Raw genomic sequence first — 27,387 nt, forward strand, 5'->3', positions numbered from 1 at the left:
GCGCGTCGCCTCGACGCGCGAGATCTGAGGCGACTCGTCACCGGCTGACTGGACGAGGAGACGCGAGGCGCGCCCAGGATAGGATGGACGTACCCGCGGGGGGGAAGCGCACGATGAGGAAGAAGCGCAAGGCTCTGGATGCGGGCATCCAGGCGCAGAAAGCGGAGACCGCCGCGCCGGGTTCCGCGGAGGTGCGTCTCGCGACGCGACGACGTTTTCCCTCCGACGCGCGCGTCGGTGCCTTTTCCTTTCCTCTCTTTTCAAACGCGGCCGACTTGGCCTCGAATCTCGCGGTCGCTCACGCCCTAAACCCGTTGCATTCACCCTCACAGCGCGCCGCGTCGAAATCGATCGAGGTCCAGCGCGAGGAGGAAGTCTGCGGGAACGTCGAGGACCAGAAACGCGCGCTCGCGAGGGCGATCGACGCCTTGAAAGAAAACAGCAAGTCGCACGTCGAGACCGTCGTGAACGCCGCGAAGGCGCTCCACGCGATGCGGCCGTTCATTCTCGACGGCAGACACGCGAAGCTCGAGGACGTGACGCTCTTGGAGACGTACAGCAAAGAAGCGGTCGAGATCCTGCGCAAGGCGGTGAAGAGCAAGAAGCTCACGAGCACGGAGGCGAACTTAGCCGCGGTGCCGCGCGTCGTCGACGCGCTCATCGTGCACCCGCTCGCGGATTTCCACTCGCAAGTTACGATCACGATCGGGGGCGGGGACCGTCTGTTCGTCGCGACGAACGCGTTCGCGCACGAGGTTGGGCGCCGCGCGTGCGAGGTCATCACGAAACTCGTGATCAAGTCCCCGGATTTGAAGAAGATCGCGAGGGACGGCGACGTCGTCCCGAGCATCCGCCAACTTATGCTGCAACACGCGCATCGAGAGCTGAAGATGCAGAAACACGCCGCGGCGGCGCTGATCACTCTGGACGAGCACGTGGCGCTCGTGGAGGCGGTCAGGAAGGCGACGGAAAGCATGCTCATAATCGCGGGTACGGAGGTGATCGTCATCGGGGACCGACGGACCACGGATCGCGTCGGGGAGCTGAGGGAGATGCTCAGAAGGGACGTGCACGCGCTCGGGGAGCTCGCGAAACTAAACTACGCCGGCGCCGTCATCGAAGCCGGCGCGATCGACGTCATCGTCCCGCTGCTGCGCCTGAGCGCGGACACGAGCGAGTCGACGACGTCGTCGAAATCGTCGTGGACTCCGACGCAGTTCGCGGACGTGGAGAAAGAGGTGTGCTACGCCATCGGAGCGATCGCGTCGGATCCGAAACATCAACGCATGGTCGTCGACGCCGGCGCGGTGGAGAGCTTAGTCAACCTCCTCGGACGCCAGGCGCCGCACGCGCCCGTGGACCCGGTGTCGAGGCGAGGGGCGGATCTCGTGCAGGACGTAGCGAGGAAAGCCGCGGACGTGATCTCGAAGCTCGCGAACAAGAACGAGGACGTGAAGAAGCTCGTGAGGCGTGTGCGCGGCGTGGAGGCGATGCGTATGCTCTTAGATCGCAGAGACAGCAAAGTGCAACGCGCGGGGGCGAACGCGCTCATCACGCTGGACCATCACTTTCGATTAGTGAAAGACATCTTGGACATCAGGATGAAGATCCTGGCGGACCCGGACGACGACCGGTTGAGGGACCGTCTGAAGCAAGACGTCCGAACGCTCGCGGAGCTGTCGAAGGAAACGCAGCAAAACTCGGACAGCAGCGAGAACGTCGACGCGGTCGTGAACGCGGGCGCGGTCGAGGCGATCGTCCCACTGTTATCGATGAGCACGGAGATTGGCGAGAAGTGCACGCCGAACATCGGGGACATCGAGAAAGAAGCGTGCTACGCGATCGGGCTGCTCGCGTCGAAGGAGGATAATCAGAACCGAATCGCCGCCGCGGGCGCGCTCCCGGGTTTAGTCGCGCTCCTGAAACGGTACCCGCCGCAGCTGTCCGGGTCTATCCCGCCGTCCGTCGCTCGACGCGCCGCGGACGCGGTCACGAACTTGGCGCACGAGAACAACGACATCAAGAACCAAGTCCGAACGGAGGGGGGCATCCCGCCGTTGGTGTCCCTGCTCGAGACGCGGGATCCGAAAGTGCAACGCGCGGCGGCGAGCGCGCTGCGGACGTTGGCGTTCAAAAACGACGAGAACAAAAACCAGATCGTCGAGTGCGGCGCGTTGCCGATGCTCATCTTCATGGTCAGAAGCGAAGACCAGACGATTCACTACGAAGCCATCGGCGTCATCGGGAACTTGGTGCACTCGTCGTCGCACATCAAACGCCGCGTCTTGGACGAAGGCGCGCTGCAGCCGGTGATTTCGTTGCTCTCGTCCGAGTGCCCGGAGAGCCAGCGCGAGGCGGCGCTTCTGATAGGACAGTTCGCGACGACGGAGCCGGCGTTCAAGGTCAAGATCGTCCAGCGCGGCGCGGTGCAGCCGCTGATTCAGATGCTGAACAACACGGACCCGCAGCTCAGGGAGATGGCCGCGTTCGCGCTCGGACGCCTCGCACAAAACGAGGACAACCAGGTCGGGATCTGCCACGCGGACGGCTTGCGACCGCTTCTCGATTTGCTCGACTCGAACGCGGGGAACTTGCAGCACAACGCTGCGTTCGCGCTGTACGGGCTCGCGGAGAACCCGGATAACATCCCGGACATCATCATGCAAGGCACGGTGCAGCGGTTGAACGACGGCGAGCTCATCGTGCAAGCGTCGAAGGACTGCGTCGCGAAGACGCTGAAGCGCTTGGAGGAGAAGATGACCGGGCGCACGCTGCGGTATTTGATTTACATGATGCGCACGACGGACAAGGAGCATTCGGCGCGCATCGCGGTCGCGCTCGCCCATCTGTGCGGCGGCGCGGATAAAGAGCAAGAGAAGGGGGGTCTCGAGACGCTCTCGGATATCTTCATGGATCACGGCGGCTTGGAGATTCTGCTCGAGATGATCGCCCCGAAGCACTCGTCGACGCTGCCCAGCCACCTGCGCCTCTCGCCGAAGCCGCGGGATCAGAAGGACGCCGCCGCGGCGCTGTATAAGATTGCCGAGAAGATCACGCGCCTCGCCCCGGAGGAAGCCGCGCCGCTTCCCGCGACGCCGGAGACGCACCTGGAGGAGCACTTCGATAACCCCGAGCTCGCGGACCTCGTGTTCGAAGTCAGCGGCGAAGAGATGGACGACGCGGACGCGACGGACGAGGAGCGCGCGGAGAAGCGAACCTTCTACGCGCATCGCATCGCGTTCTCGCGAGCGTCCGACGCGTTCCACGACATGATCGCTCAAGGGAAGCGTCAAGACGAGGCGACGACGACGGGATCGGACGCCGACGCGAAGCGCGAGGGCGCGTGCAGAGTAGACATCAAGCACATCACCGTGGAAGCCTTCGAGGCGTTGCTGAAGTACGTGTACACCGGGCAGATCCCCCCGTCCAACGATCCCGAGCTCGGCTTCGTCCCCAAGCTCGCGTGCACGATGCTGAAGCTCGGGGAGAAGTACCAGATGCTCGGGCTGAAACGGCAGTGCGAAACCGCGCTCGCGGAGGACGTGAAAAACGCGGGGGTGAGCTTCGACGCGGTGAAGCTCATCAAGTTTTACGACCTCGCGATCGACCACAGGGCGGATAAGCTCGCGCGCGCGTGCGTGTTACACGCGCTGGAGCACCACGCGTCGATCATCAAATCTATCGGGCCGGACTCGTACTCGAAGCTTCTTCAGTGCATGGTGCCGACGATTCGCGAGCACTTGCACGGTATTTTTTACCGCGTCGGCTCCGCGCTCGACGCCGCGAACGCGCGCTGAGCTCACGAACCCCGTCACGAGATGACGAGACGACGAAAGACAGAACGCATAGAAACGAATAGCCATAAGCTGGTGCTTCTAACGAACGTTAAGTACGATAAAACTACTGCACTACCGCTACGCCACCTTCGCGCGTTTCGAATCGGGACTCTCGTCATCCGCCGCGAACGCGACGTCCTCCATCAGCGTGAACGACAGACACAGCATGATCTTATTCGGAGCGACGTCCCGCACCTCGTGCACGCTCGCGTCTTTGATCGGTCCTCCTAAGTACCCCTCGCCGCGTTTCACGACGTCCGCGTGCGTCTCGTCCGCGCGCTTAAACGTGTACACGTGCACCCGAGGCAGGTTTCGTTCGCCCCAAACGCGTCTATCGAACGCGCCCTTGAAGACGTCCAAAAACTCGATCGCGCTCGCGGGGAGGTTCATCGTGACGTGGTCGAACACCGCCCCGGCGGGCGGGTCGCCGTCGTCGTCGTCGTCCCCGGTCGCCGCCCATCTCGCGACCGGCTTCTTTTCCTTCTCCTCCTTCTTCCCGTCGTCCGCCGGCTTCCGCGCGTCTTCCTCCGGCGGCGGCCCCGGTCCGTACTTCAGCAGCGCGCGAATGAACGCCCGCGCGCACATGTTATAACACTTCACGCGCCCCTTCACCTTCGCCGCGCGTGCGTTTATCTTCATGTACTCGTAACACTTCGGGTTCAGATCGTTCGCGTACGTCCTGATCCCCGCCCTCCCCGCGGGCACGGCGAACGGCCCCACGCCCGCCATCGCGTCGCATAAAATCTCCCCCGGTCTGATGCTCTCCACCATCCGCTTGTGCTCCGCCTCCAGACGGCTGTTCCAGTACACCTCTCCGAAGTCGAGCTTGAACGGGACGCCGTGCTGCTTGACCTCCGTGACCAACGACGGCGACCCGGCGAGGAGCTCCCAGGTCGGGACCCTAAACTCGGACTCGATCGCGCCGACTTTGTTCACGATCGTCCTCAGCCTCGGGTTCTTGTCCAGGAGCACCCTCCCGATGACGTGCTTGTACTGCATCACGTCGTCCCTCAGGTTCAGATGCGCGATGTGTCCGACGGTCTCGAACGACCCGGGGACCTCGACGCCGTCGGGAAGCAGCGCGCGCAGGACGTGCTCGGCGTTGTAGTAATCGTACCCCAACCTGAGCTCGTGCGTCGTCAACGGGAGGTCGTCGAGCGCGAGCTCTGCTCTGAGTTCGGGCGATATCGACGGGAACGACGCGTCCTTGACCTCTTCTTTGAGCAGCAACAGGCGCGAGTTCGCCTCGTCCGTCGGGTCGTTCACCACGGAGCGCTGCCGCGGCATGTCGAGGACGAAGTCTTTCAGGTGCTTCATGAGCGCGTGACATCGCGTCTTGGGCACGCGCAGCGCCGTGAGCGTGATGCGAGTGTCGAACTTCGATTTGTCTATCGTCGCCTCCGGCGCGGGCGTCAGCCTCGTGAACTCCTCCGCCATCGTCGCCGTGCGCGCCTCCGACGCGCGGCGGGGAAGTGAGCTATCGTGGTTCGGTGGAGATCCGTCATCATAGCAATTTCTTCCCGAAACTGACGAGCGCGCGACAAACGAAACGAACGCCCGCTCTTCTCCGCGCGGGCGGGACGGGGTGGGCGAACGACACGAGAAGCCACCCGCGATGCAACGACGGTGCGTTCATCTAATAAAAGCCCGTCTATCTAATCCTCCGCCGCCTGGCGAACGAATGTACATCTCAACGAATCGAATCGCTCTGGCGCGTCGCGCGGCGCGGCTTCCCCGCCGCTGCCGCGCGCTCGTCGCCGCGCCCCCCCTCCAAACCAACCCCCACCACACCGCGATGACGTTTAATCCATGATGAGGGACTTCTTCAGAAGCCTCCCGACGGTCTCCGACGGCTGCGCGCCCTTAGACAGCCACGCCTTGATCGCCGGCGCGTTCAGGTTGCTCTGTTTTCTTATGGGGTCGTACCACCCGAGCTCCTCGAGAGGCGCGCCGTCTCTGCGCTTGCGGCTGTCGATCGCGATGATGCGGTAGAACGGCGTGCGCTTGCGGCCGAGGCGCGTGAAGCGAATCTGCGGGGCGGGGGCGAAGCGAGGAAGAGGACGTCGGCGTCGGGTCGAGGGAGGAGGCGCTGGGCGTGTGAAAACCTGAAAGTAGGGTTTCTAGCGTCGCGTCGAGGCGACGCGGCGACGGAGACGCGGGACGCGGCGCGACGCGCACCTTCACCATCGCTTCGGTCTTGAGCGCGGGCCTCGGGACGACGACGTTGCTAGAGGGCGCCTGTTACACGAGGAGGGAGTCGGACGTCAGATGCCGTTCGCGGCGCGCATCCCGCGACGTCGAGGCCGGGAAAGTGGATAAATGTGAAGCGGAGCGAGGAATCGCGCGGATTGCGGTCCGGAGACGCGACGCGAGGAAGGCGCGAGCACGCACCGCGGTGACGCGGAGACCCTGCGTGGACGCGACGTTGCGGCCGAAGCTCAGGGAAGCGGAAGTGGCGGACATAGCGAAGGCCATCTCGCCTGCGCGCTGCGTTGTGGCCCGTCTCTCCGCAGCGCGGTTCCCGTCTCGACACGGAGCTGAAAGTCGTCGTCGAGGATGTCGATCCCCTTAACCGCTCAACGCTCGACGTCGTGTCGAGGCCGTCGCCGATACCAGCGAAATTTGGTCGCGGACAGAAAGTCGCCCGTTTGAAAAGCTATTTCCTTCGTCAACGTCCTCGCACACGCCTCGCGCGCGGGGTCCCAGCGTCCGGCCGCGATGTCGTCCAAGCCGCCCGCGGAGTCGCCCGCGTCGCCATGGAAAGCCGCGGAGAAGAAGCAGGCGGACGAGAAAGCCGCGGCGGAGGAGTACGCCGAGGCCGCGCGAGTCGCCAGGGAGGAGCACATCGCCGCGTGTAAGATTCAAGCGCAGTTCAAGGGGCACTTCGTCAGAAGGGAGGTCGCGCTGAAGAAGAAGCGCGCGGCCGAGCACGCGGCGTACGAGAAGGGGTACAAAGAGCGCGAGGCGAGGATGGCGGCGAGGGAGGAGACGAAGGCGATGCTGAGAGAGCTCCCCGCCGCGGAGGTTGAGGATTGGCTCCGGCAGCAAGAGATCTCGAGCGCGGTGACTGTGCAGAAAGAGTGGCGCCGGCACAAGGCGAAGAAGCACGTCGAGCTCGAACGGAGGGAGCAAAACACCGCGGCGATCCGAATCCAAAAGAGCTTCAAGAAACACAAGAACGAGGTCGAGTCCGGGGCGAAGCGAAGCAACGTCTCGAAGGCGAGGGTGAACAAATTCATCGTCGAGCCGGACGCGTTGGACGTCGTCGCGTCCGTCGCCGCGGAGATGACGACCGAGGACTACGCCCCGCGGGTGATGACCTTAAAGCAGCAGTCCGTGGAGGCGGTCATGGCGACGCGGAAGTTTGAGGCGGCGAGGGACGTCGCGGCGACGACGGCGGCGTCCGACGGCGTCACGATGGAGACGTTTCGCGCCGGCCGCGAGAAGACCCGGACGACGCTCGCGCGTTACCGCGAACAGACCGACGCGAGGGCGGAGGCGAAGGCGAAGCGAGACGCGATCTTCCGCGAGACGGAGAAGGTGTTCCGAGCGCAGCGCGCGCAGAAGCACCAGTCCCTCGCGGAGCTGAGCGGGTTCGCAACGCCGGCGTCGTTTGCTTTCCCGGCGGGGACGGATGAAAAGTCCATCGCGTTGAGGCATAAAGAAGCGCTCGACGCCGCGGACTGCGAGAGGAAGTGGTGGAAGCCGCTGCTGTCGCTGAACCGCGAGCAGAGGGTGCTGGACAAGCAAGAGGAGGAACGGAGACGGAAAGTCGGAGAGACGGGCGCGAGCGGCGGCGGCGGAAGCTCTCCGGGGAGCGGCGGCTCAGGCTACGCTAACAACCGCACGAGGGCGGGCGTGAGGGACTCCGTCACGACCGCGACCGCGACGGAGGTGTATTAGGGTCGCGCGGCGTAGGGCGGCGTCGCGACGATGTGGTAGATGCGCCGTTGTATCATCGAAGGTGCGCGCGCGCGCGAAAAGCTCGCAAGAACTACGAGTACTGAGGGCCATTTCCACAAAAAAAGTGCATCGGCGGTCAGTTGAAAGGGGACGCGATCAAATGTTGAAACCGAGCGGTGGGTGAAAAACGTCTGTTTAGAACGCACCTGACCGATCAAGCGCCTGTGGCAGATGACGTCGCCAGGTGGCAGCCGAGTGGTGGCGCATATTCGTCGCCAGTAGTCGTCCTCGGACCGTCGTCCGACGTCGCGCGCGGTCCACTTCGCCCCGCGCGACCGAACACGATGGCCGCCGCCGTCGCGGTGAGCTCGACGACCGCGCTCCGCCCCCGCGCGTCGCCCTCCGGCCGTCTCGCGACGCGCCGCGCGACGATCGCGAGCGCGTCGTCCGGCGAGGCGTCTCGTCGCTCTTCTATCCGTCGTCGCGCCGACGACGCCGACGAACCCGATGACGCGGCCGACGCGACGGCGTCCGGGCCGCCCGCGAGCGCGCCGACTCGCCGCGCGATGCTCACCTCCGCGGCCGCCGCGGCGTCGGCGATGATGCCGTTCGCGAGAGACGTCGCCGCGATCGCCGCCGGGGAGCCGCCGATGTACCCGGACGTCGTCACCATGCAAGAGGCGTTCTGGGAGAAGACGTCCAAGGCGGCTCACCCGGAGCGGTGGTACCCGTACTGGTGGGCGCTGCCTCTCGCGCCGTACGGAGGCAAGGCGACCGCGATGAGCGTCGCGCATCCCAACGAGGTGTGGTGCTTCGACCAGCTCCAGGGCTTGCTCGACGTCCTCGTGAACGTGCGCATGACCGTCGTGAGATTAAACGGAGGCGGTCTGTGGGTGCACAACCCGATCGCGCCGACCGCGGAGCTCATGTCCATGCTCGCGCCGATCGTGGACGAGCACGGGCCGGTGAAGCACATCGTCGTCGGCAGCGCCGCGATCGAGCACAAGATTTACTCCGGCCCGTTCAGTAAGAAATTCCCGAGCGCCGACGTCTGGATCCCGCCCAAGAATTGGACGTTTCCGGTGGACGTGCCCATCGACGCCTACGTGCCGTATTACCCGAGAGGGTCGCCGAAGACGCTGCCCGAGGACAGCGCGAGCGGCGTCGGGAGCGTGCCGTGGGGCGATCAGATCGAGCACAGCGTCATCGAGGTGGGCGGGAGCAGCCTGCGGAACTTCAAAGATCCGTGGTTCGTCGACACGGCGTTTTATTTAAAAAAGACGAAAACGCTCTTGATCACGGACGTCGTCATGAAAGTGAACCCGGACCCCGTGCCGGTGGCGACGATCAACCCGGAGCCGCTGCTCGTGCGCGGGATGGAAGGTCCGGACAAGATGCTGCCGAACACGCGAGAGGCGCGGAGCATGGGGTGGGGGAAGACGATCTTGTTCGGGCTGCTGTTCCAACCTGCGAGCGTGGACGTCAAGGTGTCGCCGGCGAGCGTGAACAAAGACCTGCTGGATAACTTCACGTGGGACGAGCGGTGGAAAGCGTCGTTTCAGAACTTGGTCGACAAGGACATCTTCGTGCCGCCGATTCTGCACGTGCTCGCGTTCCCGCGAAGGAGGGACGAGGTCAAGCGGTGGGCGGAGGGCGTCGCGGCGTGGGACTTTAACACGATCATCCCGTCGCACCTGGACGGGCCCATCGACGCGGGGCCGAAGGAGTTCGCCGCCGCGATCGACGCCGCGCTGACGACGGACCCGAGAGCGTTCTTCGGCGAGGACATCGAACCTCTGCTCGCGGTGGACAAGTTATCCCGGGATCTGAAGTCGTTAGAGGAACCGCGGCCGCTGACGGACGCGACGCCGATCAAATATTTCGTGAAGCCGGCGCCCGCGCCCGCGGAGGAGGCGAGCGCCGTCGAGGTCGCGTAGAGAGACGAGCGAGGCGAGGTGAGGGTGGTGGTGTGAAACGTCGTTTGTTCAGCCGTTACGTGTTACATCGTGTCGCTCTCGTCGTGTCTCGCACGTTCCGTCGCCGGCGCGTCGCGTCGTCGTCTCGCGGTACCGTTTCCGTTTCCGTTCAAAATAGTGCACGCTCAGAAGCTCTCGTCCGCGAGCGTCGCGCGCTGCCCCTCGGAGTACACGTCGCTGACCGCGCGGAGCCCGACCGCGTCCGCGAGGTTGAAGAGCTCTTCTTTCAGCGCCGCGGCGTCCTTGGCGTGCTCGCGCTCGGTACCCGCGATCGTCTCTTTCAAGACGTCCAGGAGCGACTCGCTCCGCGCGGTGAGGTCGGCGACGACCGAGCGCGCGGGGCCGAGGAGGACTTTCTTGCAGTGCGCGATCGCGCCCGCGGCTTGATCGCGCGCGTCGGTCGCGGCCTCCTCCGCGTCCTCGGCGACGACGTTCATGCTCAGAGCCGCGCGCTCCACGGTCGCGTCCGCGCGCGCGTCGAGCTGCCTCAGGACGTCCTTTATCGACTTTTCGCCCGTGGGGGCGTCGCCGTCGCCGTCGTGGACGTCGCCGAAGCTGAGGTCTTGCTCCGAGGACGGCGACGGCGGGGAGACGTCGCGGCGCTTCGCCGCGCGCGTCGCGCGCTTCGTCATGTAGCCCTGCTTTAACGGCACGTGCGGTGCGCGGGTCGCGCGGGGGGGTATGGAAACTTCGCGTTCCTTCTCGTGCGACGCGAAGCTTGAGATCTGGGACGGGGCGTTTAGGGTTGGCGCTCGTCCTCGTCGCCGCCGCCGCTCTCGCGCACTCCACCCCGCGCGCGATGGTGATCGACCGCCGCGCGCTCGGCGTCGCGTCCGCGACGGGCCTCGAGAGCCTCGCGGCGCTCGCCGAAGAGTCCTCGGCGCGCGGCGGCGACGAAGCGAAGGCGGAGTCGACGACGGCGGCGGACGCGACGTTTCCGCAAGCTGGCGTGCCTCTCTCGCTCTCCCCGGCGCACTGGCTCGCGGACGTCTTCACGAGTGCGCGCGCGCGCGCCTCGCCTCCATCTTCCCGCGCGCCGCGCCCTCCCCTCGTCCTCCGCGCGCGCCGCGTCTCGCGCTGTGACGAATGACGTCCCCGGTCCGGTCCCCTCCCCTCCCCTCCCCTCCCCTCCCTCCCTCGAACGCTCTCTTCTTCGCGGCAGTCGACGACAGCGACGTCCTCCTCGGTTCGTTCACGTGCGCGGTGCTCTCCGGCGTGATCGTCCAGGGGAAGATGTACGTCGTCCGCGGCGTCACCGGCGCGCGAGTGCTCTTCCACTCGAACATCATGACGATCGTCACCACGCGCGAGCTTCGCATGCGCGACGTCGAGAGCGTGGAGAAGATACAACGCGTCGGCGTCCTCGCGGCGATCGAGATAAAGGCCAGAGACGGCTCGAGGGAGACGTTCTGCTCGTTCCTGTTCAAAGAGAACGCGTACCGGTGTCTGAAGCAGGCGATGATCGAGGACGGCGGCGGCGCCAGGGTCGTCGACCGCGTCGCGACGGCGACGGCGACGGCGACGGCGACGGAGGCGGAAATTTCGGCGGCGGCCGAGGAGGCGTCGTCGTCGACGCCGCCGCCGCTTCTGACGCGTCGAAACAGCGCCCCTCAACTCTTCGGGGAAGAGGGTCGGCCACCTTCCTCCGTCGCCTTGAGAGACGGCGGCGGCGAGCGCGTGTACGCGAAGACGTTCCCGAGGACGAGCGCGAGCGCGCTGTTTCACGCGATGTTCGACGAGCGCGAAGCGACGTTCGCGAAACACCTGAGAACCAATTGCGGCGCCGTGAACGTGTCGTCGTCGCCGTTGATCGACATTCCGACGCGGCGTCCGCGCGCGCGCGCGAGCGAGCGCGTGATGACGTACAACGTCACGTTCCCCGCGTCGTGCGTCGTCACGGACACGCAGAGGTACGACGAGGAGCGCGACGGCGACGGCCGCGCGTTCGTCATGCGGTCGATCGCCGCGACGCGGGGCGTGCCGTACGCCGACGCGTTCATCGTCGAGACGCGCGTCATCGTCTCGGACACCGCGGCGAACGAACGCGACGACGAGGACGACGAGGAGGACGACGGGGACGTGAACGGTGGTGGCCGCGGCTGCGACGTCGACGTGCGATGCGACGTCGAGTGGAGGAAGAGCGCGAACGCGGTCGTGAAGTCGCTCGTGGAAGGGAACGCGAGGGAACGGGTGAAGAAGAGCTTCCGAGCGTTCTTAGAGCAGGTCGAGGTCGACGCGGGGAGAGAGACGGGCGTCGTGGACCGAGGCCGAGGGAGCGTCTGGAGCCCGCGGCGGAATCGCCGGTCGCCGTCGCTCGGTTCCGTGAGGTTCGATCCGTCGCGGCCGCCGCCGCGCGCGGCGCCGCCGAGGGTCGCGTCCGCGCCCGGGACGGCGGCGGCGTCCACTCCACCTCGCAGCGACGAGTCCGCGACGATCCCGACGACGTGGTGGTCGCGGTGGCGGCGTGCGCGCGAACGCGAACGCGAACGCGTGGGGTCCGGGTCGCTCGCGCCGGTGGCGGCGGCGGCGTGCTTCGCGCTCGCGTTGACGCTCGCGCCGCTGTCGCTCTACCGCGCCGTCTTCGCGCTCGTTTTCGTCGTCGTCCTCGCGGCGAAGAGCGTGCGGGGCGCGGGCGGCGGCGCCGTCGGCGACCGCGACCGCGCCGCGCCCGGGTTCCTCGAGAGCGCCGTCGCGTCGGCGAGCGACGCGGACGCGCCGGCGACGCGACGTGCGGTGCGCGACGCGTTGCGGCGCGCGGCGAAAGACGACGCGCTTCTCGACGCGCTGTGCGAGGAGCTGAACCGCACGAGCGCGGAGCAGACGAGACGATGATTGATTTTGGTGATTGATTTTTGATATTCGAACGAGTCCTGCGCGAGTCGCGGGTGGCGGCTGGCTAGCGTTTCCCCTTCTTCGACATCATGAACTCCACCTTGGCGTTGCCGGATATTTTCGGCAGCGCGGCGACGGCGGCGCCTCCGAGCGCGGGGGCGCCGCCGATTCCGCCCGCATCGGCGCCGTCGCCGGCGCCGTCGCCGTCGCCGTCGTCCTCCAACCCCGCGGTCGCGTACCGACTCACCGCGTCGGAGGACTGCCCCGCGTGGATCTTCCCGGACAGAACCACGTACGGGCTCGCCTGAATCTTCTGCACGTGTTTCATCTTGTCGATCGACCCGAGCGGCGTGTCCCCTTCCCTCGTCTTCTTCGCCTTGACCTCGTCTTGGTACGCCTTCAGTCGCTTCTCTTTTTTCGCCTTTCCGGGCTCGATGCCGTGGAACCGGTGACACAGCTCCCGGAACGCCTCCTTCGGGGTCATCTTCCTTCCGAACTCGTCGAACTTATCGAGGTGAAATTCAAACTTGTGCCCGTCGAATTCGCCCGAGGAAATCGCCGCCGCCTCCCTCGAGCGCTGCAACGCGAGCGGCTTCTTATCGTTCGTGCGGCCGTCCCACATCTCCGTCTCGTTGAGTTTTCCCGCCTGTCTCATCATCTCCAGCGTCGCGGCGATGCCGCCTCGCGTCGCGGTGCTGCCCACGTCGCTGATGGCGCCGAGGTTGCTCGCGCGCGCTTCCGTCGCTTCCGTCTCCGCGTCGTCCGAGGGCGGCGGCGGCGGCGGCGGTGGCGGCGGCGGCGGCATCCCGTCGTGGTCCATGTCGTCGTCCCCTCCCGCTCCCGCTCCGGGCGGCGGCGGCGGCGGCGGCACCGGGGGCATGTCTCCCTCGTCCATCGCCGCGCTGGGCGCCGCCGCGGGCTGCTCCTTCGCCGTCTGCTTCCTGACTTCCACGCCGATGCCGTGCACGAACTCTTGCGTGTCGCTGAAGACGACGTCCCTCCCTGCGGCGCCGCCGTCGCCGTCGCCGTCGCCGGGGGCGTCCATCGCGCGCCTCGCCGCGGCTTCTCTGACAACCTCCTCGCGCGCTTTCGACGCGTCCTTCGCCGCGGCGACTCTCCGGCTGCGCGCGAGCGCGCGCGCGAGCTCTTCGTCCTCCGCGTCGTCCTCGCCCGCGTCCCCGGCCATCTCGGCTAAGATTTTTTCATCCGTCTTGAGCTTCGCCTTGGTCATCGCGGCTTCGAACCGCATGTCCTTCTCCTTGCGCTCCGCCTCCGCCTGCGCCTTCATCTCCTCGCCGCGTTTCTTCCTGTTCCCGAGCTCGCTCGTCCCGGCCGCGATCGCCTGCGCTTCTAAGATCTTCACGAAATCCTCCTCGGGCTCTTCTTCTCTCTTCTCTCTGAGTTTCTTCCTGCGTTTCTTTTTAGGCTTGTTAAACTTCGCCGCCGCCTGCGCTTCAACCTCCGCGGCGGTCATGAAATCCTTCCCCCGCGTCTTCTCGAACGTCGCCGTCTCCTCCGTCGCGTTCACCGACACGCCCCCCAAACTCGCGGCGAGCTTCCTCTTGATCTCCTCCTTACGTCGCAGCTCCGCGGCGGCCACCGCGCCGCCGTCGTCCAACGTCAACCCCTCCGCCTCCGTCGTCTCGTCGTACTTCCCGAGCACGGTCTTTCCGTTCGCGTCGTTCGCGTCGTCCTCCTCCCCGAACGGGTTCTTCGGCGTCTTCTTAGACGCCGCCTTGCTCTTCTCTCTGCGCTTGTTCTCCGCGAGCAGCACGTTCTCGAGCTCGTCCGTCTCGTCGTTGATCGCCGAGCGTCTCTCGTCCAAGATGGACGCGTCCTTCAACGTCATCACCACCGTCTCTCCCTCGCGCACCTCGTCCACGCCGTGGCCAACCTTCATCCCGGCGAGGTCCTTCGCGGTGTACGCGGAGGACTTCGATTTGTTCGCGCCGAAGGAATTGGGTCCGTCTTCTCCGAGATCTTCGTCGTCCTCGAGGTCCTCCGCGTCGTCGTCTTGCTCGGCGAGTTTCTTCGCGAGCGCCTCCGCCTTGGCGCGATCTTCCGCGCGCTTCTTCTCCTCGATCGCGCGCGACTTGTTCACCCAGCTCGCGAGGTCGTCGTCCTCCTCGTCTGGTGCGTCGCCGAGCTGCTTCGTCGCCTTGTTGCGCTGGTCCATGAGTCGTCGCTCTTTCGCGGTCGCGATCCGCTCGCGCACCGCCTCCGTCTCCTTCTCCGCCTCTCGCTCGCGTCGGATCTGGAGCGCGGCCTCCTCGTCGTCGCGGCGGGCTCTCTCGCGGTCGCTGACGCCCTCGCGGAGGGGTTTCAAGCCGAGCTTCTCGCGGACTCTGCGTCGTTCGTCGAGGTGGGGGTGGGTGGGGGTGGGGGGGGGTCGGTCAGAGGGCGTCGTTCGTCGTTCGTCGTCGCGCGAGGATCGGCGTCGAGGGGAGGGGCGGCGGGGCGTCGCCGTCGCGCGCCTGTTCGTCTCTTCGAGGGACATCGCGACCTCCCCGCCCGCGTCCGTCGTGTGGACGTTGAGGTCATCGGGGAAGTCCTCCATCTTGGTCGGGGCCTCGCCGTCCTCGTGCATCTCCTCGTCGCCCATCGCGCGGCGCGTCGATCAGTGCTCCTTCTGTTCGAACGAGCGCGAGCGCCCCTCAAAAAAGCAACGACGGCGATTGAATTGAGTCACGTCATCGTCACTCCCCCCGCGCGCGCCGTCGTCGGCGCCGCGGGGGATGGTACTAAACACGGACGCCGCGCGCGGCGGCGGCGGCACGGCGTCGTCGTCGTCGTCGTCTCCCGCGTCGTCCACCTCCTCCTCTCCGCTCCTGTGCGACTTCGGTCTCTACGAGACGCGCGAGCGCATGCTCCTCGTGGGACGCACGCGAGACAAGGCGCGATGGCGCGTCGCGCGCATCGCGCGCGAGGAGACTTCGAACGGCGCGCTCGACGCGCGCGAGGACGACGTCGAGTACACGGAGGGTCAGTGCGCGAAGCTCTTGAGGGCGATCGAGGACGCGAACGCGACGACCGGGGGCTGCCGACTCGTCGCGCGCGGATGCGCGGTCCTCGGCACCATCCGATTCTTAAACGCGCACTACCTCGTCGTCGTCACGAAACGCGTCGCCCTCGGGCGCGTGTGCGGGCACGCCGTGCACAAGATCGCGGAGACGAAGCTCGTGCGGCTCGCGAACGCGACGGAGACGGCGCGCGCGTACCCGCTCTCGACGCAAGGCGCGCAAGACGCGGAGGAGCGACGACGACGACGCATGCTCGCGTGGGTGGACCTCTCCGACGGATTTTTCTTTTCGTACACGTACCCGCTGACGTCTACCGTCCAGACGAACCTGTGCGGCGACGGGGGCGCGCGCCGCCGCCGCCGCGAGGGCGACGCGAACGACGAGGCGGGCGTTAAAGACTTCGACGGGATGTTCTCGTGGAACGCGTTCATATCCCAGCCGTTACGAAAGGCGTTAGGCGACGCCGCCGCGCGGAAGTGGCTGACCCCGATCGTCCACGGGCACTTCGAGCAACGCCGGCTGTCGCTGCTCGGTCGTCCGGTGTCGGTGACGCTGATCGCGCGTCGGTCGCGGCACTTCGCGGGGACGCGATACAACCGACGCGGCGTGGACAAGCGCGGCGACGTCGCGAACGAGGTGGAGACGGAGCAGATCGTCGACGCGGGGGACGACGTCCTTCGCGAGGGCGCGTCTGAGGCTAATTGCCCATACGAAGCGGGCTCGCGCTCGCGCTCGCGCTCGCTCCGCTCGCTCCCTTCGCTCTCCTCCGCGACGCAACTCCGCGGAAGCATCCCGCTCTTCTGGACGCAGGAGGCGTCCGCGCTCACGACGCGACCGGAGATCGTGACGCGGCCCAACCTGGACCCGTTGCACGACGCCACGGCGGCGCACGCGCGCAAGGTGCGGAAGCGATACGGCGGCGGGCCGGTGGTGATGCTGTCGCTCGTGCGGTCGCGCGAGCGCAGACCGCGCGAGAGCGTGCTGAGCAGAGAGCTCGACGCCGCGTTGGAGCGGGTGAACAGCCTGGACGACGCGGGGGAACGCGTCGCGTGCGTGCGATGGGATTTTAAGCACCACATGCGCGTCGCGGCGAGGAGGACGACGACGCGGACGACGAGCGCGAGCGCGAGCGGCGGCGGTGGCGGCGGGGACGCGGACGGAGAGGAGAAGGAAAACGACGACGAAAACGACGAGAGCGAGAGCGACTTGGACGCCGCGTCGAATCCGACGCGTCGTTCTTCCCCGGAGAAGGAGAAGGAGAAGGCCGCGCCGCCGGTCCCGGTCCCGGCCCCCGTCGCGGTCCCGGCCGTCGTCCCGGGTCTCACGCGGCTGACGCACGTCGCCGAGGGCGCCATCGCGCTCACGGGCGTCTTCGCGCTCGCGCCGCTCGCGCCGCTCGCGGCCGCGTGCGCCGCCCAGCGCGAGGCGTCCGCCAAGGCGGGCGGCGTCGTCGCGCGCGCGTCGAAGTGTTTCGAGAAGGGCGGCAGCGACCTCGTCACCGGGCTCTTCCCGGACGTCCGTCGCGTCGGCGGCGGCGACCCGGACGCGCGCGCGCCGTACGCGGGGAGCTCCGCGGACCCGTGGCGGTGGTCCTATGAGCATTTAGTCTCCGCCGGGCGCGGTGGGACCGCGCCCCGCGACGACGACGGCGGCGACGGCGACGGCGGCGGCGGCGGCGACGCGCGGCGACGCGTCGGCGTCGTCGTCCAGCGAGGCGTCCTTCGCTCGCACTGCATCGACTGCCTCGACCGAACCAACGTCGCGCAATTCGCGTGGGGTCTCGCGGCGTTGGGCGCGCAGCTCCACGCGCTCGGCGTGCTAGACCACCCGCGCGTGCCGCTGACCGCGTCGCTCGCGAAGACGCTGATGCAGATGTACAGAGCCATGGGGAACACGCTCGCGTGGCAGTACGGCGGGAGCGATGCGCACGAGAGCGAGGCGGGCGCGGACGGTCGCGTCGGTCCCGGCGGGTCCCGGCGCGGGTTCTTCGCGGGCGTCGCGGGGGAGGCGTCGAAACTCGTCGTCTCCGCGCGGCGGTTCATAAGCAACGCGTACACGGACGCGGAGAAGCAGGAGGGGATCGACATGTTTTTGGGCGTCGTCCGCGGGGGGGTCAACGGCCACGGCGCTTTTGGGAGTCGCGGCGTCGTCGCGCGGGACCGCGACGACGACGACGACGACGACGACGACGACGACGACGACGAGAGGTTTTCTTCGTCGGCGCCGCCGCCGACGCGCGCGCTGCGCTGGGATATCCTCGAAGGCGACGCCGGGATTTTTACCGGGTCGTCGAACTTCGCGGAGCCGTCGCCGTCGAGGCTCGTGTCGTTCGACGCGTCCGAGAAGGCGACGCCCGTGAGGCTGCGCGCGCGAGAGACGCCGCCTGAGGCGATCACCGCCGCCTCGGAGCGCGAGGTCGAGGTCGAGGCGGACGTCGACGTCGACGTCGCGGCGGGGGGTGGTTTAGGGTTCAGAGGACGTAGGGTTCGGGAGGACGACCGCGCGCGACGCGTCCACGTCCACGTCGTCGACGCGGCGTCCATGGCGACGTACGAGTCCTACGTCTCCGGGGAGATCGAGCCGGCGTCGAGCGAGGACGCGGCGGCGTTCGCGCGATCGGCGGCGGCGGCGGCGGCGCGCGCGGGGCGCTCGTCGGGCGCCGGCGCCGTCGACGCGCGCGCGGACGGCGGCGACGCGGAGGCGGACGCGGTCGCGGCGGACGCGGTCGCGGAGGAGGAGCGCGAGGATATGACGCGCGCGTTCTGCGATACCGCGCGAGTGGGCGGGGACCCGGACGCGGCGAGAGAGATGGCCGCGCTGAGCGTAGTGTGGTAGCGTTGTACTTCCGTACTTCCTAGCTAGGGCTATTCGATTCTTCTTCTTCCCCTTCTTCTTTCCCTTCTTCTTTCCCACCCCCGTCCGCCGCCTTCTCCATGCGCTCGCGCTCCTTCTCCGTCCTCAGCGCGTTGTTCAGGAACCGCTCCACGCGCTTGTCGCACGAGAGCAGCTCCCACACGTCCCTCGCGAGTCCTCTCACCTCCACCTTCTCGCTCGTCGTCGCCGCGTGTATCGCGGTCGGCGCGAGCGGCACTCGGACGAGCTCCTCGTGCTTCTCAGGCGTCGCGGCCAAGACGCCCAGCGCTAGCAGAGCGTGCATCCGCACGCGGTCGTTCGGGGCGGCGACTAACGCCCTCGCGAAGACCGTTACCCCCGCGGCGGCGTGAAACGTCCGCTGAAACAAAAGCGGCTCCGTCCGACACGCCGCCAAAGAGGACGCGACGTCGCACGACAACTCCGCGACCCTCACCGGGCACGACGGCGACTTCGGCGCGTACTCCACGTCCCCGTGCACGCATCGAGGGAGCAAAAACCTTAGGAGGTCGTCCCTGGTGTCGTCCTCGATCATGCTCCGCGCGTGCGCGTCGTCCGCGGCGAGCGCGCGGAGACACTCCAACGCGACGACGTCGAGGCCGCTCCCGAGGCGCGCGCGCGGGAGCAGCGTCCGCACGAGCGGCGGTTGAATCAGGGCGTTGTTCGTCTCCTCGCGCATCTTCTCCGTCTCCATCTCCGCCTCGTCCCGCGCCGCGCGCAGGAGCCTCCCGGTGACGCCCATGTCTATCATCCGCCGCGCGACGCCCTCGACGCACCCCATCAAACACACGAGAGTCACGATCGCCTTCGCGCGGACGTGCACGTCGAACCCCTCGTCGTCGCACCGAAACGAGCCGTCGTCGCGGCGCGCGAGGACGTCCAGCAGCGGCCCGACCGCGTCCAAGAACGTGTGCGGGACGATGATCTTATTCGCGACGCCGACGAAGTCGACGCACGACGTCGACACGACCTCCGCGTCGTCGCTTCGCAGCGAATGCACGAACTTCCCCGCGGTGAACGGGAACGAGCCGACGTGCAGCGCGGGCTCGGCGTCCGCGATGGGGGGGATCAGCGACGCGAGCACCATCGGGTTCCGCGGGCCCGGGGGGCGGTAGTGCGGCATCGCGCGGACTCGCGTCGTTCGAGGCCAGCGCGCGCGGTTTGAAATGAAATCTGACGAGCTGACGATGACGCGCGAGCAGACGAGATGAAATGAACGCAAATCACTTCATCAGTTCGACCCGCGCGTCCGTCAGCGCCTCCGCGGCGGCCCCTCCCTCGGCGGGCATGGCGTCCACCCTCCCCGGCGCCGCCGCCGGTGGCGGCGACAGCCTGTACGACGCCCTCGGCGTGTCCCCGACCGCGACCGCGGAGGAGATCCGTAAGACGTACCGCAAGCTCGTCCTCAAATGCCACCCCGACAAGATCCGCGACGAGCGCGAGAAGCCCGCGGCGGAGAAGCGGTACCACGCGATCGTGACCGCGTACGAGGTGCTGTCCGACCAAGTGAAACGCTCCGAGTACGACAAGCGATCGCGGCTGAACGGCGCGGCCGGGGACGACGTCCTCGTGAACGTCACGCTGAAGGAAGCGCTGACCGGCGCGACGAAGCTCGCGATGGTGCCGCGCAGAAAAAAGTGCCCCTGGTGCGCGGGCGTCGGGCTGAAGTGCGAGCCGTGCGACGCGTGCGACGGCAAGCGCGTCGTCGCCTCGGGCGCGCCGTGCGCCAAGTGCGACGGCCGCGGCTTCGGCGCGCCGGTGACGTGCGCGAACTGCAAAGCCCTCGGCGCGACGGAGGACTTTTTCCAAGGCCGCGTCGTCGTCCCTCCGGGCGTGGCGCACGGCGCGCGGATACAGATCACGGGCGTGAAGGTCCACGCGAAGATCCACGTGATGCCGTCGAAGCTGTTCGCGCGCGACGGCGCGGACATCATCTCCACGCTGCGGCTCAGCGCGGAGGACGCGGCGCGGGGCGGGTTTTTCGACGTCGAGACGCTGAGGGGCGCGGAGACGACGTGGGTGGACGAGGGCGCGAAGACGGGCGACGTCAAGGTGCGTTCTATACACTGGTCCCCATACGACCGCGTTGGCGTGGTGAACGCCATTCCTTAAGGACTTTTGCCGGCGTCTCTCTCCGCCCACCCCTCGCTTTCATTCCCCGCCATCGACGCCTTTCAACTCCATCTGACGCCTTTCAACTCCACCCCGACATCGCTTTGTATGGAACGGCCCTAAGACGCTCGAGGGGAAGGGGCTGCCGAAGGACGGCGGGGGTGTGGGCGGGGGGAAGGAGGGGGAGTGCGGGAACCACGTCGTGAAGATCGAGGTCGCGCGGAGGAAGACGCCGGAGCCGGAGGCGGCGGCGGAGGACGCGGCGGCGGAAGAGGCGGCGGCGGAAGAGGCGGACGCGGCGGCGGCGGAAGAGGCGCTGCGCGAAGCGACGGCGGCCGCCCGCTCTCTTCCGCACCCACACGCCGACGCGCTCGACGCGAAGAGGGCGAAGACGACGGGCGAGGCCGCCGCCGCCGCCGCGCCTCCCGCGGTGGACGACTTGGAGGCGCTTCTCGCGGCGAAGAAGCGGGCTTTACTCGCGGCGTTAGAAGCGAAGACCGCGCCGTAGCGTGGGCGCGGAAGAGAGCGGGCGGGCGACGTCGAAACGCGAAGTGAACCTGCAAAATGCGCCAGCAACCAAACGAGCGAATCTCCGCGCGCGTCGCCGATGCGACTCGGCCGAGAGGGCGTCCTTTCCCGTCGTCGAACGGATCCGTCCGAAGCTTCTTCGTCACTCGCGCGCGCACACGGGGCGTCGACCATGTCCGCTCGCACCGCCCTTCTTAACCTCGCGCGCCGCGCGGGCGCCGCCCCGACGCGGGTCGCGCGCCGTAACATGTCCGGCGGCGGCACCGTCGAGGAAGAGATCGGTGCGTCCCCTCCCCGCGCGGACGGATTTCGGTCTCTTTACCCTAATATCTCCTCCGTCCTCCCGTCTCCGTCTCCCCCCCATGCGACGTCGCGTCGCTGACCCGTCCCGATCCCCTCCGCGAACCCGCCCAAACCTCCTCCCCCCGCAGCCGAGATGAAGAAGTGGAAGGGCGTCAGCTTCATCGCGATGCCCGCGTGCGTCTGCCTCGGCGCGTGGTCGTTCATGAACATGGAGCACCACCACCCGGCTGAGCGGCCCGCGTACTCGTACTTGAACATTCGGAACAAAATCATGCCGTGGGGCGGGAAGTGCGGCTTGTTCGAATACGGCAAGTGCCAGGAGCCGGACGACGAGTGATGAGCGAATCGCGCGCGAGGCGAGGCGAGGCGAGGCGTCGCGGGAGGAGGAGAGCGGGCGCGTAGTGTGCGAATGCGTAAACCGGCGGGGTCGTTTTCATTTCATTCATCGCGACGTCGTCGTTCTCGTCGCGATCGAACGCGACTCGCGAGCGATCATAAACGTAGTCTCATCGTATGTACAAGGTCACGGTCAACTCAACGCAAGAAGGGCAAACACACACTGCAAGGGTGATGAACAGATTGAGTACACCGACGCGCGCGCGCGTCGCGTCGCGTCGCTCAGCGCCTCTTCTTCCCCCCTTTTGCCTTTTTCAACTCGGCCGCGTACAGCGCTCTCTCCTCCTCGAGCGCCCTCTCGCTCTCTTTGATCTTCCGCTTGAAGAGATCGAAGCACGTGAGCTGAATGCTCTTGTTCGGCGCGTTCTTCACCGCGTTCGGGACGAACCCTTTGAACAGCCCGCCGACGCCGTCTCGCGCGACGATGGCGACGCCCGCGTCCACGACGCCGGTGTACGTGGAGCTCTTCAACTGCATCTGCCGACGGATCGTGTCCAGCGGGTAGCACGTCCCGCTCGCGAGCAGCGTCGCCATGAACGACGCCGCGGCGATCGTTCGCGCGGAGTCGCTGTCCGGCATCGCGCGCTTGAAGAGATCGAACGCGCAAAAGTTAAGCGCGCTGTACGGCGCGATGGAGAGGCACGTCGCCGGGAGGCCCTTGAAGAACGCGCTCGGGCCCTCATCTTTTAAGATGGCGGTCACGACCTGCGACATCGTCTTCATGTTCGGGTCCACGGATAACCGCAGGCGGATGATGTCCAGCGGGTACGTGACCAGCGTCGCCGTGCACGCGGCGGCCGCGCCGGAGGCTAAGCGCGCGGGCACGGAGAGCTTCCCGGTCTCTTGGTCCGCGAGCTTGCTCTTGTAAAACTCGTACGAGTTCAGCATCGCGGTGCTGTACGGAAGAATCCGGATGACCTGCGGGACGTTGCCCTTCCAGTACCCTTTAAGACCTTCGGACTTCCCGATCGCGATGAACGCGGGAATGAGGCCGCCGGACGCGGCCGCTTTCGCCGCCGCGGACTGTTGATTCGCGCCGGAGACTTGCATGATGATCTTCAGTCGATCGAGCGGCGCGGTGCACGTCTTCGCGAGCGCGCCGGCGCAGCCGCCGGCGAGGAACAGCGCGAAGCCGCCGCCGAGGACCTTCGTGACGACCGCGATCGGGCGGCGCTGCATCAAGCGCGCGACGCTGACGTCGTCGTCGAGGGCGACGGCGTCGGAGACCGCGAGTTCGGGAATCGAACGATTGGCGGCGGTCGAGCCCCGGCGCGCGTGCAGCGCGCCCGTCATCGACGCGAACCGCGGGTTCGAGAGGAACGCGGGCGCGTCGGAGGCGCCGCACGCGGTCAGCGACGCCAGCGTCGGCGCGTTCGACGCCACCGCGGAGGAGGCATCGCGCGAGGCGCCGCCTCCGAGACGGCGGCCGCTCGCGGGGAAACGCGGCGCAGCGCGAATCCCTTCCTCTCTTCGTCGATTCCATCGCGCGACGCGCGTCGTCGTCGTCGCCGTCGCCGCGGACGTCTCGGTATCGCGAAGGATCGCCATCCTTCCGTGGTATGCGATGAAGGTCGCGCCGACGAAACGAACGTTCGGCCTCGGGAACGGCGCGGGTGCTGCGCGTGCGCGGCGGCGGTCGCACTGTCGTGGGCGATAAAGCGCCCGGGCTGCGCTTTATTCCGTCATTCCCGATCGCCGCAACGCAACGCGCAACGGTTTTCGCGCCGGCGGCTGGGCGGCGGCTGTTCAAAAGTTTTTCACCCATCCCTCGGTTTCAACATTTGATCGCGTCTCGTTTCAACTGACCGATGAACTTTTTTTTGTTGGAAGGCCCTGAGATCAATCCGCAGAGCTCACAGCACACACGGACGGGAGGCGGCGGATTCCGCGGCGACGACGCATTTCCCGTTCGCGCGCGCGCCGCCGGTCGGTCCACCCCCCCCCCCGCGCGCACCATGGCGAAGACGCGACGGAAGAAGGTCCGAACGCACGTCGAAGCCACGGGCGCGGACAAGTCCGGGGCGACGAAGACCGCGACGCCGCGCTCGTTCGTGTTTCGACGCGGGAAGCTCTCCGAGCTCGTCAAGGCGCGTTCTGATTCACACTGGTCCCCATACGACCGCGTCGGCGTGGTGAACGCCGATCCTTAAGGACTTTCGCCGTCGTCTCTCTCCGCCCACACCTCGGTTTAATCCCCGCCCGCGATGCCTTTCAACTCCACCTGACGCCTTTCAACTCCACCCCGACAACGTCAAGGATCTGGAGAACGACCTCCGCGACGTGATGAAGCCGCACACCGCGGCGAACCTGAAGGAGAGCAAAGGAAACAAGCTGAAGGACTTCGTGCAGGTGTCCGGCGTGCTCGGCGTCTCGCACTTCCTCATGCTGTCCGCGACGGAGGCGAGCAAGTACGTCAAGGTGTGCAAGACCCCGCGCGGGCCGACGCTGTCGTTCCGCGTGCATCAGTACACGCTCGCGCGCGAGGTGCTCGCGTCGCAGCGCAACCCGAGGGCGCCGAAGAACGCGTTCCTCTCCCCGCCGCTCGTGGTGTTGAACAACTTCGGCGACGCCCCGCATCAGAAGCTCGCGACGATCACGTTCCAGAACCTCTTCCCCGCGATCAACGTGCGCAAGGTGAAGCTCTCAACGTGCCAGCGCGCGGTGCTCATCGACTACGACAAGACCACCGGGAGGTTCCAGGCGCGTTCTCCTCACACTGGTCCCCATACGGCCGCGTCGGCGTGGTGAACGCCGATCCTTGAGGACTTTTCCCGTCGTCTCTCTCCGCCCACACCTCGCGTTCAATACCCGCCCTCGACGCCTTTCAACTCCCAAGTCTGACGCCTTTCGACTCCACCCCGACGTTCGCTCGTACGGAACGACCCTCAGTTCCGGCACTACGGCGTCTCCGCCGCGCCGACGGGGACGAACAAGGCGATCCGCAAGCTGCTCACGACGCGTCGAGTTCCGAACATGGGCGACCTCGCGGACGTCAGCGAGCTCCTCACGAGCAAAGGTTACGGCAGCGACCACAGCGACAGCGAGGGCGAAGACGCGGTGAACGCGCGCGTGGACTTGACGCAAGATTACAACCGTGTCGCGCGCGAAGGAACGCGGTCGCGGATCATCCTGCAGGAGATTGGCCCGCGGATGGAGCTCGAGCTCGTGAAGGTGGAGGAGGGGATGTGCGAGGGGCGGGTGTTGTATCACGCGTACGTGAAGAAGACGGAGGAGGAGGTGTTGGAGCTGGAGAATAAGGCGGTGACGAAGGAGGCGCTGCGGAAGCGACGGAGGGAGGAACAGGAGGCGAACGTGCGGAGGAAGGAGAGAGAGGCGAAGGAGAAGGCGGCGATGGAGGAAGAACTCGCGGGGATGAAGAAGAGGAAGCGCGATAATAAATCCGCCCGGGATAAGCTCGACGAGAACGGACGGAAGAAAAAGAAGGGGGCGAGCGGCGCGGAGAAGAGACGCGACGGCGGCGACGACGACGAGGCGCCGTTTAAGCGCGGTCGAAAGAGTCAGTACAAGGACAGGGAAGGCGGCGGCGGCGGCGGAAGCGGCGGCGGCGGGAAGAAATCGCCGGCGGGGACGAAGGGCAAGGACAAGAACAAGCGCCCGGGGAAGGGTGCGCGCGCGAAGAGGAAGTAGAGACACACGCTCGGCCACGCGGTACGCGCGACGTCTCGCGTCTCGCTCGCGTCTTCAAAAGTTGTCGGGATTGTACATCCGCATCGCCCCCGTCCGGAGCAACGTGTTGTACATCTCGCTCTTATCCGCGCGCGCTTCATCGGCTTCTTCTTCCTCCTCCGCCGCGATCTCCGCGTCGATGACGTCGATCTTGATGGCGCTCTGCGCGCGCGTCCCGGTCATCGGGAACGCCTCGCCGGGTAAGGCGACGTCGGCGGCGTCGTACCACGTCGCGCTCTTGTCTCTTTTTTTCTGGATCCGTCGACGCGCGACCGCGTCGTGGGCGCGTTGGTGCGCCTTCCCGGACAGGCGGTCGAACATCCCGGAGACGACTTCCAAGTCTTTCGCGTCCTGCGCCTTCCGCATCGACTTCAAACGCATCCGCTGCTTGTGCAGGTCGTGCTCCAGAGCGAAGAACGCCTTCGTGTCGTTCGCCGCCGCGGCGTGTTTCAAAGCGGCGAAAAAATCCACCTCGGCCTCGTCCCACTTCAGCGTGTCTATGCGGCACGTCCCTCGCCTCAGCAGCGCCTTGATGTTCCCCGGGGAGAGGTCCAGCGCTTCCGTGCACGCGATCTCCGCGTCGTGGAACGCGTCGCGTTTCATGAGACACACCGCGAGATTGTTATACAACGCCGCGCCCATCGCCTCCGCGTCGCGGTTGGTCTTCGCGCGACGCCGCAGGTCGTGTTTCGGTCGGTCAGTTGAAAGGGAGCGCGATCGAATGTTGAAACCGAGGGGTGGGTGAGTTAAAAACGTGGTCTGTAGTTTGCACAGAACGAACGCACCTTCGTCTCCTCCGCGGTGGGCACGTTCGAGTGCACGAACTCCGCGCCCATCACGGTGAACATCTCCACCCCCGCGGCGTACTTGACCTCCGCGCGTCGCGCGCGTCCTTCTTTCAGGAGCTTATTCCCGAGGCGTTTCAGCGCTTCGCCGCGCTCGAGCTTCTGCTTCGCCGTGCCGCTGAGGGTCGTTCCATACAAAAATAGTTCATCGGTCAGTTGAAAAGGAACGCGATCAAATGTTGAAACCGGGCGATGGGTGAAAAACTTTTATCGCACCTGATCTTCCCCGGCCACGCGTCCTCCACCGCGAGCACGTCCACCTCGAAGTGCGTCTCGTCGTAGCGACGCTTCGTGATGTCTATCGCTCCGGGGGCGAATAACGGCGCGTCGTCCGTCAGCGTTCGGTCCATCGTGCACGAGACCAAGAAGACGTCCCCCGCGGTCATCCCCGCGCCGTCCTCGCCGCCGCGGAGCAGCGCGGTCTCGACGCCCTCGACGAGCGCGCCGTCGACGTGCACGACGTGCGTCGTCGCCTTCGACGACGCCGCGTCGTCGTCGTCGTCGCCGCCGCCCCGCTCGCCGGGGCCGGGCGCGACGCGGAGACGGAGCGCGACGCGCGAGTTCGCGTCCACCCGCTTCGCGTCTCTCGTCGCGAGGGCGTTCCGCGCGAGGCGGACGACGACGTGCCCGTCGTCGAGCTCGATCGCGGGCGCGAACGCGGGGGGGGTCGCGTAGGACGTCACCGCGAAGCCCTCAGAGGACGCCATGACGCGACGTGTTAAACGTTAAAACGTGTCCGCGCGAGGAGGAGGAGGAGGAGGAGGACCCGCGGCGGCGGACGAAGACGGCGACGGCGGCGACGACGGCGCCGGCGGCGGCGAGGGGAAACGCGCGCGGGGTGTCGTGCGACGCGTGTCTCGCGCGCGGAGGCGTGTGGCGCGCGCGTTAGGGCCGGGAGGGTCGACGAACGCGAACCCCGGGCGGGAGCCGAAGAGTCGCGAAAAAAACCAAAAAACCAAAAAACCAAAAAACGTCGCGTCGCGTCGTCGTTCGTGTCGCTCGTATGCATCGTTCGTCATCACACGCTACGCGTCGTCGTCGTCGTCGTCGTCGTCTTCACGTTTTCATCGTCGTAACG

The 27,387-nt window shown here is 66.8% G+C and overlaps 17 protein-coding genes across 17 annotated transcripts; 10 read left to right on the forward strand and 7 right to left on the reverse strand.

Annotated features, from left to right (window-relative positions):
• The first annotated feature begins 1,400 nt into the window (after positions 1-1,400).
• Positions 1,401-3,910, forward strand: MICPUCDRAFT_29724 (uncharacterized protein). The gene is made up of 3 exons (XM_003063236.1): positions 1,401-1,451; positions 1,716-3,155; positions 3,201-3,910. The coding sequence occupies exons 2-3, from the start codon at positions 1,773-1,775 to the stop codon at positions 3,795-3,797; spliced, it is 1,980 nt and encodes a 659-aa protein (XP_003063282.1). The 5' UTR covers positions 1,401-1,451; positions 1,716-1,772; the 3' UTR covers positions 3,798-3,910.
• Positions 3,911-3,914: 4 nt separating this feature from the next.
• On the reverse strand, positions 3,915-5,273 carry MICPUCDRAFT_22474 (uncharacterized protein; the record flags this gene model as incomplete). The annotated part of the gene is made up of 2 exons (XM_003063438.1): positions 3,915-4,296; positions 4,387-5,273. 2 exons carry the CDS (start codon positions 5,271-5,273, stop codon positions 3,915-3,917), a joined length of 1,269 nt encoding a protein of 422 aa, XP_003063484.1.
• A 180-nt stretch (positions 5,274-5,453) lies between these two features.
• MICPUCDRAFT_48856 (uncharacterized protein) lies at positions 5,454-6,321 on the reverse strand. The gene is made up of 3 exons (XM_003063439.1): positions 6,228-6,321; positions 6,015-6,074; positions 5,454-5,866 (listed from the first exon to the last, which is right to left on the reverse strand). The coding sequence occupies exons 1-3, from the start codon at positions 6,309-6,311 to the stop codon at positions 5,639-5,641; spliced, it is 372 nt and encodes a 123-aa protein (XP_003063485.1). The 5' UTR covers positions 6,312-6,321; the 3' UTR covers positions 5,454-5,638.
• A 233-nt stretch (positions 6,322-6,554) lies between these two features.
• Positions 6,555-7,739, forward strand: MICPUCDRAFT_53178 (uncharacterized protein; the record flags this gene model as incomplete). The annotated part of the gene is made up of 1 exon (XM_003063237.1): positions 6,555-7,739. One exon carries the CDS (start codon positions 6,555-6,557, stop codon positions 7,737-7,739), a length of 1,185 nt encoding a protein of 394 aa, XP_003063283.1.
• A 671-nt stretch (positions 7,740-8,410) lies between these two features.
• Positions 8,411-9,676, forward strand: MICPUCDRAFT_36415 (uncharacterized protein; the record flags this gene model as incomplete). Its single annotated transcript, XM_003063238.1, has 1 exon — positions 8,411-9,676. One exon carries the CDS (start codon positions 8,411-8,413, stop codon positions 9,674-9,676), a length of 1,266 nt encoding a protein of 421 aa, XP_003063284.1.
• Positions 9,677-9,840: 164 nt separating this feature from the next.
• Positions 9,841-10,347, reverse strand: MICPUCDRAFT_53180 (uncharacterized protein; the record flags this gene model as incomplete). Its single annotated transcript, XM_003063440.1, has 1 exon — positions 9,841-10,347. The coding sequence occupies one exon, from the start codon at positions 10,345-10,347 to the stop codon at positions 9,841-9,843; it is 507 nt and encodes a 168-aa protein (XP_003063486.1).
• Positions 10,348-10,801: 454 nt separating this feature from the next.
• Positions 10,802-12,547, forward strand: MICPUCDRAFT_53181 (uncharacterized protein; the record flags this gene model as incomplete). The annotated part of the gene is made up of 1 exon (XM_003063239.1): positions 10,802-12,547. The coding sequence occupies one exon, from the start codon at positions 10,802-10,804 to the stop codon at positions 12,545-12,547; it is 1,746 nt and encodes a 581-aa protein (XP_003063285.1).
• Positions 12,548-12,836: 289 nt separating this feature from the next.
• MICPUCDRAFT_8996 (uncharacterized protein) lies at positions 12,837-13,070 on the reverse strand (the record flags this gene model as incomplete). The annotated part of the gene is made up of 1 exon (XM_003063441.1): positions 12,837-13,070. A coding segment is annotated over one exon (234 nt), but the record flags the coding sequence as incomplete, so codon positions are not given.
• Positions 13,071-13,221: 151 nt separating this feature from the next.
• On the forward strand, positions 13,222-15,231 carry MICPUCDRAFT_63891 (uncharacterized protein; the record flags this gene model as incomplete). The annotated part of the gene is made up of 2 exons (XM_003063240.1): positions 13,222-14,892; positions 15,022-15,231. 2 exons carry the CDS (start codon positions 13,222-13,224, stop codon positions 15,229-15,231), a joined length of 1,881 nt encoding a protein of 626 aa, XP_003063286.1.
• Positions 15,232-15,282: 51 nt separating this feature from the next.
• On the forward strand, positions 15,283-16,224 carry MICPUCDRAFT_22395 (uncharacterized protein; the record flags this gene model as incomplete). Its single annotated transcript, XM_003063241.1, has 1 exon — positions 15,283-16,224. A coding segment is annotated over one exon (942 nt), but the record flags the coding sequence as incomplete, so codon positions are not given.
• Positions 16,225-18,421: 2,197 nt separating this feature from the next.
• On the reverse strand, positions 18,422-19,561 carry MICPUCDRAFT_53184 (uncharacterized protein; the record flags this gene model as incomplete). Its single annotated transcript, XM_003063442.1, has 1 exon — positions 18,422-19,561. One exon carries the CDS (start codon positions 19,559-19,561, stop codon positions 18,422-18,424), a length of 1,140 nt encoding a protein of 379 aa, XP_003063488.1.
• Positions 19,562-19,725: 164 nt separating this feature from the next.
• MICPUCDRAFT_53185 (uncharacterized protein) lies at positions 19,726-20,550 on the forward strand (the record flags this gene model as incomplete). The annotated part of the gene is made up of 1 exon (XM_003063242.1): positions 19,726-20,550. One exon carries the CDS (start codon positions 19,726-19,728, stop codon positions 20,548-20,550), a length of 825 nt encoding a protein of 274 aa, XP_003063288.1.
• A 700-nt stretch (positions 20,551-21,250) lies between these two features.
• MICPUCDRAFT_53186 (uncharacterized protein) lies at positions 21,251-21,460 on the forward strand (the record flags this gene model as incomplete). Its single annotated transcript, XM_003063243.1, has 1 exon — positions 21,251-21,460. The coding sequence occupies one exon, from the start codon at positions 21,251-21,253 to the stop codon at positions 21,458-21,460; it is 210 nt and encodes a 69-aa protein (XP_003063289.1).
• Positions 21,461-21,514: 54 nt separating this feature from the next.
• MICPUCDRAFT_53187 (uncharacterized protein) lies at positions 21,515-21,718 on the forward strand (the record flags this gene model as incomplete). Its single annotated transcript, XM_003063244.1, has 1 exon — positions 21,515-21,718. The coding sequence occupies one exon, from the start codon at positions 21,515-21,517 to the stop codon at positions 21,716-21,718; it is 204 nt and encodes a 67-aa protein (XP_003063290.1).
• Positions 21,719-22,059: 341 nt separating this feature from the next.
• MICPUCDRAFT_4326 (mitochondrial carrier family) lies at positions 22,060-22,905 on the reverse strand (the record flags this gene model as incomplete). The annotated part of the gene is made up of 1 exon (XM_003063443.1): positions 22,060-22,905. A coding segment is annotated over one exon (846 nt), but the record flags the coding sequence as incomplete, so codon positions are not given.
• Positions 22,906-24,084: 1,179 nt separating this feature from the next.
• MICPUCDRAFT_5698 (uncharacterized protein) lies at positions 24,085-24,993 on the forward strand (the record flags this gene model as incomplete). The annotated part of the gene is made up of 3 exons (XM_003063245.1): positions 24,085-24,470; positions 24,541-24,550; positions 24,667-24,993. Coding segments are annotated over 3 exons (723 nt in total), but the record flags the coding sequence as incomplete, so codon positions are not given.
• A 486-nt stretch (positions 24,994-25,479) lies between these two features.
• MICPUCDRAFT_53190 (uncharacterized protein) lies at positions 25,480-27,016 on the reverse strand (the record flags this gene model as incomplete). The annotated part of the gene is made up of 3 exons (XM_003063444.1): positions 25,480-26,127; positions 26,250-26,427; positions 26,526-27,016. The coding sequence occupies 3 exons, from the start codon at positions 27,014-27,016 to the stop codon at positions 25,480-25,482; spliced, it is 1,317 nt and encodes a 438-aa protein (XP_003063490.1).
• Positions 27,017-27,387: the final 371 nt, after the last annotated feature.

Source organism: Micromonas pusilla, assembly GCF_000151265.4.
Source record: "Micromonas pusilla CCMP1545 genomic scaffold MICPUCscaffold_14, whole genome shotgun sequence".
Lineage (NCBI taxonomy): Eukaryota > Viridiplantae > Chlorophyta > Mamiellophyceae > Mamiellales > Mamiellaceae > Micromonas > Micromonas pusilla.